The sequence below is a fragment of the Paecilomyces variotii genome, assembly GCF_004022145.1.
Source record: "Paecilomyces variotii strain CBS 101075 chromosome Unknown C8Q69scaffold_1, whole genome shotgun sequence".
Classification (NCBI taxonomy): Eukaryota; Fungi; Ascomycota; class Eurotiomycetes; order Eurotiales; family Thermoascaceae; genus Paecilomyces; species Paecilomyces variotii.
The window spans coordinates 4,883,074-4,899,630 of NW_021167140.1; the positions used below are offsets into that span (position 1 = coordinate 4,883,074).

A 16,557-nucleotide genomic window follows, 5' to 3' on the forward strand; every position below is an offset into this window, starting at 1 on the left:
TCATATGCAGTTTATCTATCAACAAGCCTCCAAGCAACTGAATTGAATCGAATTCCGGATGGGGACTGGCATGGCTGACTAATTTCGTTATCTTATCCAGTGGGGAGGGGAAGTTCAGATTTCAAATTCACCACTTATTTTGCCTCCGCGCCCTGTCCACATTTGCCGGAGAGCACAACCATCGATTCTTTCCCAAAGGACACTGAGAACCAGACAATTGCAGGTGATAGAATCGTCCATCAGTCACCATGGTTCTTGCGAAGTCCAAAAACTCCGTGGGGCTGGGTAACAGCCTCATGAACGATCGGTTTGGCAAAGGAAAGGCATCTTCGCAGAAGAAAGTCTCTCACAACCAAGCCATCGCTCGAAAGGGCGTCAACGGCGAAACCTACCTTACCAATGCGCCCAAGGAAGCATCATGGGTTAAAATGCGCAGTATCACCGAACAGGCGGCACTCGACGAATTTTTGAGTACCGCTGAGCTTGCGGGCACCGATTTTACCGCTGAAAAAATCAACAACGTCAAGATCATCCACGCAGACCAAAAGAACCCCTACCTTCTCTCAGCTGCCGAGGAGAGGTCGGCTGTCAAGAAGCAGCAGAAGAACAAGGGACGGCTTACCGTTCCCAGAAGACCAAAGTGGAATGAGAGTACAACTCGGGAGCAGCTCGATGTGATGGAGAGGGAAAGTCTGCTTCAGTGGCGGCGAGGACTTGCAGAGTTGCAGGAGAATCAGGATCTGTTGATGACACCTTTCGAGCGAAACCTTGAAGTTTGGAGACAGCTGTGGCGTGTCATCGAACGTTCCGATCTTGTCGTGCAAATTGTCGATGCTCGAAACCCTCTTCTCTATCGTTCGGAGGATCTGGAGCATTATGTGAAGGAAATTGACCCTAAGAAGCGGAACCTCTTGCTTGTCAACAAAGCAGATATGCTGACGCCCAAACAACGAGAGATGTGGGCCGACTACTTCGAGGAAAATGACATCAGCTATCGATTCTTCTCCGCCCATCTTGCCAAGGAACGCAACGAGGCTAGACTCCTTGAGGAGGACCGGTCTGAGAGCGAAAGTGAAGACGAGGACGAGAAATTGGCTGAAGCGACTGAGAAAATGCGCGTCCAAGAGAAGCAGGAGGAGGACGAGGAATGGTCGAGCGAGGAGGACCTGGAGGAGGAGCATGGCGGAGCGAAGATCCCCAAGGGTTCCAACGATTATAGGACACGGATTCTCGACGTTGAGGAACTGGAAGAGCTCTTCCTTTCAAATGCCCCCGATCGTCTCCCGCAGAGCGACGACCCAGAGCAGCAGCAGCAGCAGCGAAAGGACAAGACAACGATCGGACTCGTCGGTTACCCTAATGTCGGTAAATCTAGCACTATCAACGCTCTTCTAGGAGCTAAGAAGGTCTCTGTCTCTGCCACCCCCGGAAAAACGAAGCATTTCCAGACGCTTTACCTCTCTCCGAATCTCCTTCTTTGTGACTGCCCCGGTCTGGTCTTCCCTAATTTCGCTACCACCAAGGCGGAGTTGGTCGTCAACGGCGTCCTGCCTATTGATCAACAGCGTGAATTCACCGGTCCAGCTGGTCTGGTTGCTCACCGTATTCCGAAGCACTATCTCGAGGCCGTCTATGGTATGAAGATCCACACCAGACCGCTCGAAGAAGGCGGCACAGGCATACCAACTGCCAGTGAACTTCTTCGCGCTTACGCTAAGGCTCGAGGCTTCTCTACCCAAGGTCTGGGACAGCCTGATGAGTCTCGTGCTGCGAGGTACATTCTGAAGGACTATGTGAATGGAAAACTGTTGTTCTGCCACCCACCGCCTGCTTCGTCGAAGGAGGATGCCGAGGAAGGTCAGGAGCGGATGGACCCTCTCGAGTTCAACGAGGGCCACTACGATATTACGAATCTCCCAGCCAGACGACAAGCCATGATAGCGAAGGCTGCAGCGTCTGAACTAGATCGTGCTGACGATGCATCGTCCGACATTATGTCTCTTCCTGCAGCTAATGCGATTCCTGAGGGCCCACGCTCGCGTAAGATTGACACCCGCTTTTTCGGACCCCCGTCACTGAGGTCTGCCGGCCACTTGACGATGCCGTTCAATCACCAGTATACCGAGCAAGGACAGCAGCAGCGGAAACAGCTGACTGGCCGAAAGGAACGGCAGATGATCGCTTTGGAAAGGGGTGTCGATGTGTCGGAGGTCAGAAACACGTCGAAAAAGCACTTTAAAGGCGGAAAGAGAAAGGCTAAGAAGGGAAGAGCTGCTGCTGATGATGACTTTTGATGCCAGTCACTCGCTGGCGAGTGCTCTCGTTTGTTGCGGAGGTTGTAATCCTGTGTCTATTCAGATATGATTTCTGCAAACCAGGTCCTGAGGTTCATGATTTAGATTTTCTCATTATGGTTACGCGTTAGGGTCTGCATCTAGGCCGCTCTTCTCGGTGATATTCTTGGGAATATATACATATTGCATTTCCCGTGCGGAAGTACGATATGCCTAGCATTTATCTTTGATCCTCGCATTCCGAATTTAGAAGGTGCACCGTAGAGGTTCATTACTAGGAAACAGCGTAGAAAGCAGGTTTCCTACTTCCGTCAGGGAGGGACGTACGTAGAAGAAGCCTGCAACACATATCAGACTACACCTAAGACTCCTACGACATTGTACGATATATTCGGATATCAAACAGCATCAATACTCAAGGAGGCCCTTCCATTGATCTTCTCTCCGCTGATACTGCGCTTAATGGAATGGAGTCCACCATATTCAACATCCGAAGCGTCTTCTCCACATGGCTGAAGCCTTCTAGAGCAGAAGCCACACAGGGTCCGACGCTTCTACGCAACGATGAGCTTATCGACGAGGAGACAGTACCGGGCTATGATTCCACAGAATACTGCCCTGTCGGTCCCGGAGATGTATTCAACGATCGTTACAAGATGGTAGTTAAGATGGGCTGGGGAGGTTCATCGACAGTGTGGTTAGCTCGTGATACAAAGCGGTATGAAGAGCCAGCCCACTGATGTACAACAAACTCGTGGGTCTAAGGGTCGATTTCACTAATATGCGCGCCAATTCATGCAGAAATATCTTCCAACGCTCTCGTTTCGTTGCAGTCAAAGTTCATAACAGCAGTCAAGGAAGCAGCGACGAAGCTATCGGGGAACGGGACCTTGAGCAATATATTGCAAGGAAGAATCCATTGCATCGGGGTCACGCGTTCATTCGGACCCATGTAGATGCATTCGAGGTGCCTGGTTTGAGCAGACGGCATCTATGTCTGGTGTATGAACCTATGAGGGAGCCGATTTGGCAGCTTCGACAACGATTTCCTGGTGGGAGGTTTCCTCCCTCCCTCGTGAAGGCGTATATCTTTATTCTGCTTCATGGACTGGACTATCTGCATTCAGAGTGCGGAGTGGTGCATACCGGTGAGATCCCTGTTTGTCTTGTGTGGAATAAATGGATGGTTGATTGATGAGGAGGATGAATAGACCTGAAGCTCGAAAATATTCTTGTGAGCTGCGAGAATCCTGCGGCTATCAAGCAGTTTGCTGAGAAGCAAATGAAATGTGGTATGCAAAGAAAGATCGACTCAACTGGCCGCGCTGTATATCTGTCTGTAGGGGACTTTGGGCCACTCAACATTAGCGCCTTACGTCTCCTTGTTCCTACCATCACAGATTTTGGACATGCACAGCGGGTGACGTCCGGCGTTTCTGGCTTTGCTGCTATACAACCGGACCAGTACCGCGCTCCTGAGGTTATCTTAGGCTGTGGCTGGACGTACAGCGCAGACATATGGAATGTCGGTCTTCTGGTAAGCTACACCGAGCAGTATGGCTATACTGCAGGGTTGATTCCATTCTGTCACTTATGAAATCGTGGTACCATAGATGTGGAATCTCCTAGAAGGCAAAGACTTGTTCAGCCAAGTACACGATGATCAAGGGCGTTATAGCAGCTGGATACATCTTGCCGAAATGGTTGCCGTATTAGGTCCGCCGCCACGACGAGTACTGGACCTCTCAACTGAACGGCTGAACTATAGGTGGCAGCAACCTATTGAGAATCCAGAAGGAGAGCTTTGCTATAGACCACGAGAGTACTTTGGAGGGCCCTTCTTTAATAGAAAAGGTATGACATATATTGGCTCACACATATATTTCAATTTTCAAGAGTCTCAGGCTGACCAGCCAGGTGCTTTTTTGAACAAAAAGCTCATCCCAAACCGCAAACTGGAGGACACGCTCCCGTCGCTGTCAGCGGAAGAGAGTGCCGTTTTCTTGAAGTTTGCGCGGTGTATGCTGCGATGGGCGCTTGACGAGAGGAAAACCGCAAGACAGCTGTTGACTGATCCTTTCTTCGATGGACTATGCGAGGAATGATATTATTATTATTAAATAGTGGTGTTTTTTCTGGTTTTAAGGCGCGATGTTCCATAACCAGACTTACCACAGGCTAGAGTCGGTAGAATATATATAGACTCATTTTGTATCATCGGGTTTCGTCCGACTCCGTGACTGGAACGAGGGTAAAAGACAAACTCGAGCTTTACAAATTACTTCGAAATGTAGATTTAATGTGTTATGTGCCTCCGAGAAGTATTCATATTCAACCTGATTCAGGACTGTGGTGATAGTGGTCCGGTTTTTGGAATGTCCCAGCCAATAATAACGGCTTCATACAAATTTTCATACCATAACTGTATCCTGCTACAATTCTCGAACCAAACATTGTGAATACGTAAAAACGGTAGGAAAATAATATAATCATAAAGAGAGGATAGTTATATATATCACGCATCACAGATGGCTAATCCTCGGCTTGAATCCCTTTTCCGCCAATAGCCGCTCCGACTGCTCCTTCTGCCACTTCAACTTAGCAGTGACGAACTGTTTGCGGGAATTATTCTCCCTGCGACCCAGCTGCTGCAGATGCACCTCATCCGGACCATCGGCGATACGCAGCGTTCGGATCAAAGCCCAGAGATAAGCCAGTGGCGTATCCTGCGAGACACCGGCAGCACCGAAGGCCTGGACGGCGCGATCGATGACGGTCAATGCGGTCTGAGGAACGAGTACTTTCGCCTGGGCGATTTCCTTCAGGGCGGATTTGGCGTCGCCGTTATCGATCTTGATTGCGGCGTTGAAGACGATGAGACGCGCGGCGTCGATTTCGAGACGGGATTTAGCGATCCATTCGAGAATGACGCCGTGGGAGGATAGGGGCTGTCCGAAGGTTTTCTTGCGCTCGTCGTTGACGCGAGCGATGAGCCATTCGATGGCGCGCTCTGCGGCGCCGATGGTGCGCATGGCGTGGTGAATGCGGCCGGGACCGAGACGGCCCTGGATGATTTCGAACCCGCGGCCTTCGCCGAGGACGATGTTCGAGATGGGCACGCGGACGTTCTTGAATGAGATGTGGCCGTGGCCGTGAGGGGCGTCGTCGTAGCCGTAGACGTTGAGCATGCGGTGGATGGTGATGCCGGGGGTGTTGGATGGGACGAGGATGACGGATTGTTGCTTGTATTTGTCTGGGTTGGAAGCGTCTGTCTTGCCCATGACGATGTAGAGTTTGCATCGAGGGTCGCCGGCTCCGGAGGACCACCATTTCTGTTATTCATATCAAGTTTTAGTTACTGTACGGCACTTATTATGATTCTTTGTGGGTTTTCCATCTTTTATGATGGACGAGAAGGAAGGAGGGATCTGACATACCGAGCCATTGAGAAGGTATTCGTTTCCTTCACGACGGATATTGAACTGGATATTGGTAGCGTCACTCGAGGCGATATCCGGCTCTGTCATCAGGAACGCAGAGCGAATCTTGCCATCCAGCAGAGGAGCCAGCCACTGCTGCTTCTGAGTGTCGTTTCCGTACTTGGCCAGAACTTCCATATTACCAGTATCAGGGGCGGCATTATTCGTGGCCTGGATGAAGCACATATCCAACATCAATCAGTAAGTATATAAACCAACCTCCCATCAAACAAAAGCAAAGATAGAAATTCCCACCTCCGGCGCAACGGTACTCTTCCCCAAATACTCCGCCATCAAACCATACTCGAGATTCGAGAATCCCGCACCCTGGCTGAAATGGTTCTTGGGCAGGAACATATTCCACAAGCCCAGCTTGCGCGCCTTTTCCTTCAACTCCTCCATGATGGCTGGGTTGGTCGTCCAGCGCTGCTGGCCTTCACCCAGTTGTTCCCGAAACACGGCTTCGGCGGGGATGCATTCTTTCTCGACGAATTCTTCGACCTGTTATGTAGGAGGAGGGGTTGTTAGTTTTTGTTTTAATTGAATAGAATACTATCTATCTATCTATATGGAATGGATGGATAGATAGTAAGGGAGGGAAAGGAACATACCAAATCCAACGTCTTCTTCGCCTTCTCACTGACAAAGGGCAGCGCGATAGGCGGGATCTTCGAGGAGGCCGACATGGTTAAGTAAAACGAAGCCAATAAACTCGATATACAGATACAGATAGAGATAGCGATAAACTGATTCCCTCTTCCCCGAGAAAGAAGAAGTCGCCACGAATGCGAATGAATGTTCTTAAATAAATAAGAATCTCTTTTCCCCCGGTTGTTGACCCCGACGCGCGGGGAGGAGTCAAGGCAAGTGATGCTCAACCAGACTAACCAAGCAAAGGGAGTTCCAGCTGGTGTGGAGTAGCCGAGCTGGGTCTGGATCGAACCTCGGCTTTTATCGATCGGCCTCTGTTTTCCGGAGATGATCGATCTTGCGGTGATTTTGATGTCGGGTTTTTTATTATTACACAGAGTGATCATGGGAATTTTAAATAGATGTTGGGTATTATGATCGGGGTATTATTGATTCTGGCTTTTTTGTGTTGGTTCGATTGGAGTTGTTGAGCTCATACGAAGTCGCGATGGGCGTAACTCCGCATTATTATTACTATCGGCGAGTTCTCCGAAGACTCGTACTGACCAACACATAAATAAATACAACAAAACAGACTATTCCAGTAACTCGCACAGGGCATACAGACTAACCGAACGGTGCCCTATAATCTACACGATCATCTAATCAAAGAACACAAAGCGTAGCCAGTTCCAGTTTTCGTTTCATTCGAATATGATACAAGTCCTGCTAAACAAAAAAGACAAAACAGAAAAGAAAAGAAAAGAAAAGTCATCGTCGCAGGTATTAAAATAAAAAAAAAGAAAATACAACCAGAAAAAAACTCAACCTGGGAACAAACCAGTCAACCAGAACTCTTTCGAAATCCTTCCGATAAGCCCACATTTCACTCCAAGTATTCAGCCAACCCAGGGGTGGAACTGACAAAAACAGACTGAAAGTCCACACAATCCTAGTAGCACGGGACTTGTTGTTGAAATGGCACTTTGAGCATCAGAAGGGGGAATAATAGAGTCCAGAGACCAGCACAGAGTGTGACAACCTAACCTAACCCCACGTCAAAGTTCCGTTCCTTTCCCAATGTGTTTTAATAAAACTGCCCATCCTATCCGTTCCCTGTGTAAAAAAGACCCAAAAGAGATAAAAAAAAAAAAGAAAAAAGGAAGGCATTCCAATTCTCAGTCTAAGAAGAAGGAAATGCATAAGAAGCCAAGAACCCAGAAACCCGAAGAAAGACGCATGGTTTGCTACCAGAGCATAACCCAATCCATGACGCAAAACAAAGTGTGTGAAATTTCATTTCGTTGCTTCATGCTAGGGTTTGCTCTCGAGGTGCAGAGGCCTCTTCGGCGGCCGAGGATTGTTCGTAGCTCTTTTTGCCCAGCTTCGCGAAGAGGGACTGTGGCTTGCCGGCACTGTGAGGAAAGATAAATGTCAGTTTCATCGATTTCCTTGCTGTGTGTGTGGAAGATATCAACCACAGGCAGACTAGACTGACTTCTTGAACCGCTTTCCCTTCAGATCACTCAGCTTCTTTGTGCAAGGGCTCTGGATACCGTCTGACGGTGACACGTAGGTTCCCTGGGGCCTGTGTTTTCGAAGACGTTAGTTAGAGACGATGTCCATAATCTTCCAGGGCCATTATTGAGCGACATACTTCTCCTCAAAAGACTGGAGGTGAGTGTTGGTCGGGCGGTCTGCCAGGGGCTGAGCCTGCGCAGCTGTCGTAGCGTCCATTATGATGTGATGATTGTGTTTCGAAGAAGAAAGATGAAGCGAAAAAGTTCAAGTTGGCTGGAAATGCCACTCCTCGTCTTCGCAATTAAAACCAAGATGGAAGAAATGGCTTAAGCCTTAGTCTAGTCCGGGTTAAGAACTGGGATTCGTTTCAACGGCAGAAGATCTCAATCACTTGTAGATAGCGGGAAAAGGCTCGTCGATCGCAACACAGAAAGAGCAGATGAAGCGTGAGTGACGGTCAAGAGAGATAGACAGGAGTCCTCGAGATGGAATTTGTATTCGCCGTTTTGTTTGGCAGCAGACAACAAAAAATGCGACGGGTGGAGAGAGTCCTGAGTTTATCGGGATAATCCAAGTAAAAAAAATAACAAGGGCCGATTGTCGTCGGGGCAACGCACCGCCACGCCTTTTCCAGCAATGTGGATAGCGCGGGTCGAACAAGACATTTTACTCCGTCAACGAGGGTCACAAGGCGCGATCGCCCGGAACGACGTGAAGTCAATTCCCTGGTGGCTGATTTCTAGAATCTGCCTGTCTGTTTACGTGGGGGGGGGGGGGGGGGAAGCAACATGGCTGACGTCGAGTGATCGGCCTGATGATCCTCGTTGTTTCGTGTTTAGTTTATACTGGTAATGGTATAGGTAGTCTCATTATGCATTAGCCGCTAGAGTTTAATATACACAAACGCCTCGTGAAGAAGACAAGGGTCAGAAAATAAACACTTGTCCAGTATATACAGTACTGTGACAATAATGGCTGGTCCGCTCTGTGATGATAATTAATGATACAGGGGTATATGTTGTGTATGTGTGCTATGACCACAATAGACGGCAGCATATCCTTACCACCGGCAGGGGCCGTCGAATATGTCGTCCAGGGCAATTCCCTTCTGCCCTGTAGTAAGAGTCTCTTGGACACATTTTGTGAGTCATAAGTTCGCTCATAAATTCGCGTCAACGGCAGGGTTGGCGGTTTACCAGCCTCAGCCTGTCTGTTGATTGACGACGGCTGGGGTCTAGTGCAACATCGCCAGCGTGGGATTGTACCCAGAGAGAGCGTAGTCAAATGAGTAGCAACAGTCCATCAAACTTATGCCAGGCTGTGCATACGACTACCAACTCATCCTTTTCGCAGGGTGTAGCTGGCAAGTCATTACAGCAATGCCGGTCGAGCCAACGAAATGAGAGTCCCGACCATTTCTGAAACGACACGGCGTAACCTCAGAAGCGCGGATGTCTTGTTGATGCGTGACTTAGCCTCCCCGACTCGTAGACGTAGACCACGAAAAACAATCCATCGGCTAGGCAGGCGGCTGCCGTATATGCGACGGCGAGAGTAGCTGTGGTGATTCCAGCTCCTCTTCCGGCTCTACATCGTGCGGGCGTCCACTCAATGTAGGCGGACTGCTACCCGGCCGGAAAGTAGGCGGATCCGGAGTAGGGACCCGAGAGGACTCAGGCGTCAGCCGCATCTTGTCATCTCCGTCAGATGGGCTTCCTGTGTCCGAGGATGGTGTAGGAGGAGAATAGGCAATAGTTGGGCTGATAGGACCACTTTGAGAGTCCTGAGAGTCCTCAGAGATGTTCCTCCTGTGACGGGCTTTCCGATCATAAGAAGACGGAGACCTGGTAGATGTCGGGCTCGCAGAAGGCGACGCGAAGGAAGGGGAAGAGGACCGCAGACTGTACGATCGCGATCGCACCATATTCTGCACGCTGGGGAATTCCATGTAGCTTCCCACTGCATTCCGCGAGAAAAGCACCAGGCCGAAACATATCAAAACGAAGATGCTCTGTATGACAGATATCCGCTTCTGGAACACAATCTCATCTGCCAAGACTCCCAGCTGCGAAGCCATCGACTGAATCTCCTGATGATACTGAATGCGCTGGTGTTCGAACTGGACAGCAACCGACCTCCATACGTGATCGTACTGGTCACGGAACTCCTTCAGTTCGTTGAGGACAGTCGTGTTAAGATTCTCGAGAAATGTCGTCGTCTTGGCCAACTGGCGTTTCTCGACCTTGTTGAATGCATCCCGCAGTATACGAGATTGCTCTTCGATGTAGAGGAGAGAAAGAGAGGAATTCGACTCCAGCATTTGCAGCCGTTTGTTGACAGACTTGAAAAAGGACTCTTGGGTGGTCGGGTTTGCAGCTGGTGGCTGTGGAACAGTAGCTTTCACCGGCTCTGGAGGCACACTCTGCTCTTCTTTTGTCGCTGTCACTGTCGGTCTGCTATCGGTTTCCGTTTGGACATCCTGTTCACTTCTGTCTGTTTGAGTCGACCAACTCGAAAAGCTAGCAGGACTGGGCCCCGGCTTATCAGTCCTTTTCTGGATTTCGCTAGCTTCCCCTGAGGCGTCATCCACGAATACCGTGCTGTTGGTTGTGTCTGTTGAGGTCGAAGTGCCATTGGTAATGCTGGTAGAAGCCTGAGTCACATCCTCAGCTCTTCCAGAAGGCAGAGGAGCCTCGTCTATGGTACAGACGTCAGTGACTTCCACTAGGAAACTCAACACGGATTCTGTCTTTTCCAACGGGCACATCCCGGAATTAGTGCCATTGTGCGAGGTCGCTGCATCAGTTATATTCCCCACGGATGGCGTAGGCTCATTGACTGCTGCACCATCATCTGGCTCCGTCGGTTGGACAACTCCAGGCTCCTCAGCTTGCTCTATGGCCAGATCAACCACCTCTTCCTCTCCACGGCCTATGTCGCCTTCATGTTTATACTCTTCCAACATGGTGGTGCCGTGAACCCTGACCAAACTAACCGGGCAGTAGAACTCGTTTCCGTAGTGCGTCAAGAACTCGATCTTGACATACCGCGCCCAGATAAGCGGGTTCTCCACTGCAAACGCCTGGATCTCGCGTGTATTCCGAGCCTCGTAGACACCTAGTTCCTTCCACTCTTTGGCCGGATAGCGATCAGAGACACTGACCCTGAAGGTGCGGAATATCGAACTGAAGAACTCATAGTTTGCAAGGACAATAGTATCAACTAGGATATCGTCGCACAATTCCAGTATGAGAAACTTATCCTTCGCTCGGCACTCGTTCAGCATATAGCTATCCTTGTTCTCAATAAGCACGGAGGATGACCCCGTACATTGCGGGTTCGTCTTTAAGACAGTAGCAGCGCAGTCGAAAGAAGCGTAGTTGAACCTCTCTTTACAGGTCGTGCCAGCATCTTTCCTTCGTGCAGTTCCTCTGCGCGACACTCCTTCAGCCTCAGCATCGCCAACTGTACCTTGATAGACATGGCCAGTCGTCGCTTCTCCGTCGCTGGACGGTTTCGTTCCCCATGCGGCACTTTCCGGCGCCTCGGCGCCAAATCCAGCGAAATCCAATTCAATCTCCGCATCCTCCCCCAGTGAATCGAGAGCATTATTGATCCCGGTCGGTCTCCGTCGATTCTCTTGTTCTCCTGCAACTCCTTGTCTATGCCGGCCAACATTCTCGGCCGACTGGCCTACCCTGGCCAGATTCTGCTTCTTCCAATCCTCAAAGGAAAGGAAATTTGAATTATCAAGAGGTGACTCTGTATCCAGCTCATGATCCGTAGCTCCCGTTCCAGTTGGGCTGCTATCAGAGCCAGAGGAAGTCGTCGACGCAGTGACTGTTGTCGTCGAGGCTGAAACTCGATCCCCATCCTCCTCCAGCAGAGCCTTCCCCTTCCCCCATCTCATCTCCAGACATACGGGAGGTTCGAATAACCCCGCTTGAGCTGTCTTCCAACTCTTCGCCGGACATATCGGAGACGATAAAGTCTGCGTCGTCTCAACGACGCCCTGTCCATTATGATGGCTCGTCGCATCAGCGGTAGGCGTCGTATCCGCCCAAACCAACCCAGCCAGTATCAAAACCAACAGTCCGAGCCGCCCCAGGTACGACTCCATCCTTGTATCGGGTAACATTTTGCGCCTGCGCATTGTCCCTGCGATCAGATATCGCTCTGCGTTATCTGTGATCTATGCCGTCTCAAAAGAAAGTCCCTGGAAAACACGTCCTCGCGTGGTCAGCTGTGTGCCCGTGGAGAAAGCTTTCCGCGCATAGGGGAATGATTAAAGACAGATGATGGCATATTGCATCGTCAACTCATGCACTGACAACAGGATATATCGCTGCCGGTGCCGGGAAAGACAGTGTGGGAGACGGGGTTGGTGGCGCTAAATGACCCTTATCTCTCACGGGATCTTTCAACGCGAGAAAAAGAAGCGAAATTGAGGCAACTCACCATCCTCTTGATTTATCAAATATCCCAAAATCACGCTTATAAATATGAACACATGGGAATGGGGAATGCCATCGCCTTTTTCCAGGACGAACAGGCAGTTGTCTCTTCCCAGGAGGCTAGAGCTTGCCGCCCAAGAGCTTGCAACGCAGCAGCGGAATGAAAATCTGCTCTTGCGGTCTAGCTGGTCGCATAGTTAGCACTCAAGATGTGCAGGTAAAGATGCAAATGGCGAGAAGCTAGTCAGCGACCATTCACCTCTCGCTGGGGGATGTTAGGATCATAGTGGTTAGAGTGCCTACACCGTTTGCCGCGACTGGCGAATCTGGCCTTTGCCTTTTCTCCACACGCGGAGTCTCCCCCATCGATTTCACCTAGACAGTGACTACCGCTTTCACCGCCTCAGGGAAAGGATATGATTAAGGGATGCTGTTAGTAGTTACTCAAGACAGATCCTACTCATTATTATTCTACTTGATTACTATGGAAACAAGTGTTTGAGAAGAGAAAGCATTGACACGATCGCTTTTCCGTTCTCTCTATCTCCTTTGAAGCGTAGATCTACCTAACTAGCTACAATACAGGCCCGTTCCATCCCAGTCCTGTCCAGTAAGCAGATTCGATCTCAACGAGGTAGATCTAATGAACGAAGCATTCAGAAAGGAGAGTAGCGCGATAAACTCTTCATAGCTGTCCCCTGGCATCTCCTTCCACTTTTCCACGTTGCAAACTTCAAGAAAAGTGGCTGACGGCTGATTCGCCGTCACTGGCCTTTTTTTGGTTTTTTCCTTTCCCTTTTTTCCCTCCAAATCAAAAACCAATCCTCTTCTAACATACTGCTGCTGTGCTTGCGTCGTCAAACAAAAACAAAATCCCCCATAAGAAAGTGAAATCAGCTTTGCAAACGCCGCTCGATGATGATATGTTGATGTTGTCATCCCGCTTTCGTGGTAGCATTTTCCGCCTCGCTGCATGGTGACGATTGCAGAAAAGAAATTGTAATATACAGAGACAGTGCAGCATCCCAGGATCAATGCCCGCACGGCACGATACAAGGTCTTGACAATTATAATTGGGAAAGAGTATGTGTGGTTGTAAAGATGTCAACGAAGATCATGAAAGCGAAGCAAAGGCGAGAAGTAGAATGTCAAGAAAGGGTGCGTCAATCGGATCATGGAAGGCAAATAGCAAGCAGGATCAGCAGCAGCAGTAGGTTTGAGGAAAGGTAGAAGCGGGAAAGTCATTAATATAAAAAAAAGGAATAAGAAGAAGTGGGGAAAACTAGAACTACAGCGGCATATCATGCCAGCCACCGACCAGGTCAAGGTCCTCGTCAACGCTGCCATCGTAGCCATGGTAGGGAAGCTTGGACTTCTTTGGCTTGATGGTTTCGAAAGCATCACGACGCCAGTCCTTGTCGAGGTAAGCACGACGATGGCGATCATTGGTTGGCGAAACATCTTTCCTAACCGTCGGAGCAGAGTCGAGGCTTGACGATGCAGGACACCAGTCCCGTCTCCAGCTCGCCATGATCGACTGCTGCTTCTGAGGCCTGGAGGGCTCCTTCGGCTGGAAATTCCTCCTCTTGTTCCCGAGCGCAGCCCACTTGTCGAAATTCGACCTCTTCGGAGGGGAATAACGCAATGTACGGAAGCGGCTGCTCGGGGTAGGCGACTCATTCTCCCCATCGGAGGTGTTTCCCGGGACTCGGATGCCCTTGGGACCAGATTCTTCCGGTGAGCTGGGGATATCCTTCGGGCCCTGCGAGCGAGAATTGACAAATGCAGTGGACTTGTGCTCGCAGAGTCCTGTTGGACGAGATGAAGACTCTCCATGTTTGCTCTCCTGACTCCAGCTACGCGAGTTCTGCTCACGTCGCTGCTGTAACATAACATCCTCGTTCTCAGACTCCTCTTCTTCCTCATCCCAAAGATCACTCCAGCTCTTTGAGATCTGGTCACACTTCTTGCGCCCAAAGACCATGGACATAGAAGGCAAAGGCTTCATGGTGCGGTTCGGCAGCGATCCGCTAACAGGAACCGGATCCGATTGGGGAGGATAGCGCTGTTCCTGGGGGCGAATCGCCAATGACTTGAACGATTCACCCAGAGCTGAATCCAAGACAGAGGCCATCGATGGGGTAGCCGGAGCTGGAATGGAGAACCACGATGTACCAGCAGTCTCGGACGGCGGGAACAGATCCTCGGTGTAACTTTCGTTGTCCGGGATAACGGATAGCTGACGAACAGGTTGCGGAGGGCTTGCCTGAAGCGCCTTGGCCCAGGGGAAGGAATCGCCTTGGTTGATCTGCGGGCTCTGGATCGACGGAGTCCTGAGCGGTTCGCGGTTGGCACTGGCAGCCACAACATCGCGATCTTCCGTGCAGAAGTCATCCAGAACATCGTCATCGGTGGTGAAGGACACTGCTCGCAGGATGGCCTCACGGACACCAGACAGGGAGCGCTTCTCCGGATCCAGAGCCAGAGCATTGCTCAGGATCTCAAAGGTGTCCTGCGACATGTTGGGGAAGACATCAAACAGTGACTGTCGGTCACGAACATAGTCCGCAAAGAGAACATCGGATTCTGTAGGGGTGACGAAGGGATTGCGAGAGAACAAGATGTTGAGCAGGCAAATACCAACAGCCCAGACGTCAGCCTTGGCAGGGGAGTAGCCGGTAGTGGACGGTTCATATTGCTCCGGAGCCATATATCGGTCACTCCCGACGCAGGCCTCGTAGCACCAAGGGCTACGGGTAGCAAGGCCAAAGTCGCCCAGCTTCATGGCCCCATCCTGGGCCAGAAAGATGTTCTCTGGCTTGATATCACGATGATAGAGCCCATGTGCATGCATAAAATCGACAGCACTGATCAGCTGCAACATGAAGTCTCGCACATGTTCCGTCTCCAGAGGACCCCGGTTGAGCCTAATGGCCTCGTACAGATCACCATTGGCGCAGTATTCCAAGACAAGATAGATGTGCGCAGCAGTCTCGAACGAGTGGATCAGGTTGACTATATTGGGATGATGGCCAAGACGTCTGTGGCATTCAAGTTCCTCGGACCGGTCATCAACGGCCACCGGAGAATTGGGGTCGGTGGATGATGCCTTGGTGAGGCACTTGATAGCAACGTCCCGGCCAGTCTTGGTATCTTTAGCAAGGAAGACCATCCCAAACGAGCCATGGTTCAAGGGAGCCACCGTCTGGAACCGCCCATCCAGGAGCTGGCCCTCGACGAAGTTGTTCTTCAAGCACTCCATGTCTGTGAAATGCCCGAGTTGAAGGTGATGTCCAAGGATTAAAAGAGAAGAGTGTATATGGAAACCCCCGGGTGGTTTGCTGGGAGGTGGTCGTCAAAAAGTATAAGGCGAATCGACCAGACAAGCTGAACCAGAGCAGCCGTCAAATGTGGTTTGCGCAAGAGTAAGAATAAACCAGGTCTGCAATCACGCCGGATTGAGGCAGCCGCCAAAGACCAAAGAGAAGCGAATAAAAACTCAACAAACACCGGATCGTTGGCTCATATAAATACGGCAAAAATGATATGTCGACAAAGGGAAAGGAAACCGATCGGCCGGATGGTACAGCGCGGTACAGGTACCCGCGAGGGTAATGACGATAAGGAAATTGAAAGAGAGCGTTATAGTTGCATTGGTATATGTTCGACGATGGACAGAGCGGGAGCCCGGTGAAAAGATAATGACAATGAAAGGTCGCGCGTCGAAGAGATCAATGGATACCCGACGGCAGTCGAAGAAACGTAAAATCGGTCAAAAAGTTGAAATGCAATCGCTTCGTAAGATCGTGACAATAATTCGAAATAAAAAACAGCTGGGTGAGGGTTGTTTCGAGACCTTCAAACACCTGGTCGGAAGGGATGGTTGCCTCAGCGTAGGTTGACGAATTTCCGGAAAACGCTAAGACATATATAAATGGAGCAGCAACCGGATGCAGGCTATTTAGCTGGACTGCAGACGTTGAAAGTAGATTCCGTTCGACAAGGGTAATGTCGTATACTGTTGATCGATGATGCGATGTATCAGGGCTCAACCTCAACCAACAGTGACCCGGGTCTGGTTATCTGCTTCGAAGGTCCAGATATGACAGAACTGTCAACCGCAACACGGTATGCTTGCAATTGAGATCCGATCACGACTGAGATGTGTATCAGACAGAC

At 50.2% G+C, this 16,557-nt stretch overlaps 4 protein-coding genes across 4 annotated transcripts; 2 read left to right on the plus strand and 2 right to left on the minus strand.

Moving 5' to 3' along the window:
* The first annotated feature begins 15 nt into the window (after positions 1–15).
* C8Q69DRAFT_454759 (putative ribosome biogenesis GTPase Lsg1) lies at positions 16–2,524 on the plus strand. The gene has a single exon (XM_028629728.1). It carries the CDS (start codon positions 249–251, stop codon positions 2,292–2,294), a length of 2,046 nt encoding a protein of 681 aa, XP_028490046.1. The 5' UTR covers positions 16–248; the 3' UTR covers positions 2,295–2,524.
* A 658-nt stretch (positions 2,525–3,182) lies between these two features.
* Positions 3,183–4,523, plus strand: C8Q69DRAFT_454764 (kinase domain-containing protein). Its single transcript, XM_028629729.1, has 4 exons — positions 3,183–3,442; positions 3,506–3,831; positions 3,908–4,148; positions 4,212–4,523. The coding sequence occupies exons 1-4, from the start codon at positions 3,307–3,309 to the stop codon at positions 4,397–4,399; spliced, it is 891 nt and encodes a 296-aa protein (XP_028490047.1). The 5' UTR covers positions 3,183–3,306; the 3' UTR covers positions 4,400–4,523.
* A 293-nt stretch (positions 4,524–4,816) lies between these two features.
* C8Q69DRAFT_484911 (hypothetical protein) lies at positions 4,817–12,044 on the minus strand (the record flags this gene model as incomplete). Its single annotated transcript, XM_028631798.1, has 7 exons — positions 4,817–5,626; positions 5,732–5,944; positions 6,029–6,274; positions 6,414–6,441; positions 7,902–7,984; positions 9,516–11,885; positions 11,991–12,044. 7 exons carry the CDS (start codon positions 12,042–12,044, stop codon positions 4,817–4,819), a joined length of 3,804 nt encoding a protein of 1,267 aa, XP_028490048.1.
* A 1,465-nt stretch (positions 12,045–13,509) lies between these two features.
* C8Q69DRAFT_57843 (putative serine/threonine protein kinase) lies at positions 13,510–15,816 on the minus strand. Its single transcript, XM_028633806.1, has one exon. The coding sequence runs from the start codon at positions 15,638–15,640 to the stop codon at positions 13,667–13,669; it is 1,974 nt and encodes a 657-aa protein (XP_028490049.1). The 5' UTR covers positions 15,641–15,816; the 3' UTR covers positions 13,510–13,666.
* Between the last annotated feature and the right edge of the window lie 741 nt (positions 15,817–16,557).

Excerpts from the sequence above, each read along its gene's own strand:
- C8Q69DRAFT_454759 (XM_028629728.1), top strand. The coding sequence starts at position 249 with ATGGTTCTTGCGAAGTCCAAAAACTCCGTGGGGCTGGGTAACAGCCTC.
- C8Q69DRAFT_454764 (XM_028629729.1), top strand. The coding sequence starts at position 3,307 with ATGAGGGAGCCGATTTGGCAGCTTCGACAACGATTTCCTGGTGGGAGG. Across the intron at positions 3,443-3,505 it reads GTGCGGAGTGGTGCATACCG|ACCTGAAGCTCGAAAATATT; the intron begins GTGAGATCCCTG and ends GAGGATGAATAG. Across the intron at positions 4,149-4,211 it reads GCCCTTCTTTAATAGAAAAG|GTGCTTTTTTGAACAAAAAG; the intron begins GTATGACATATA and ends CTGACCAGCCAG.
- C8Q69DRAFT_57843 (XM_028633806.1), bottom strand. The coding sequence starts at position 15,640 with ATGGAGTGCTTGAAGAACAACTTCGTCGAGGGCCAGCTCCTGGATGGG.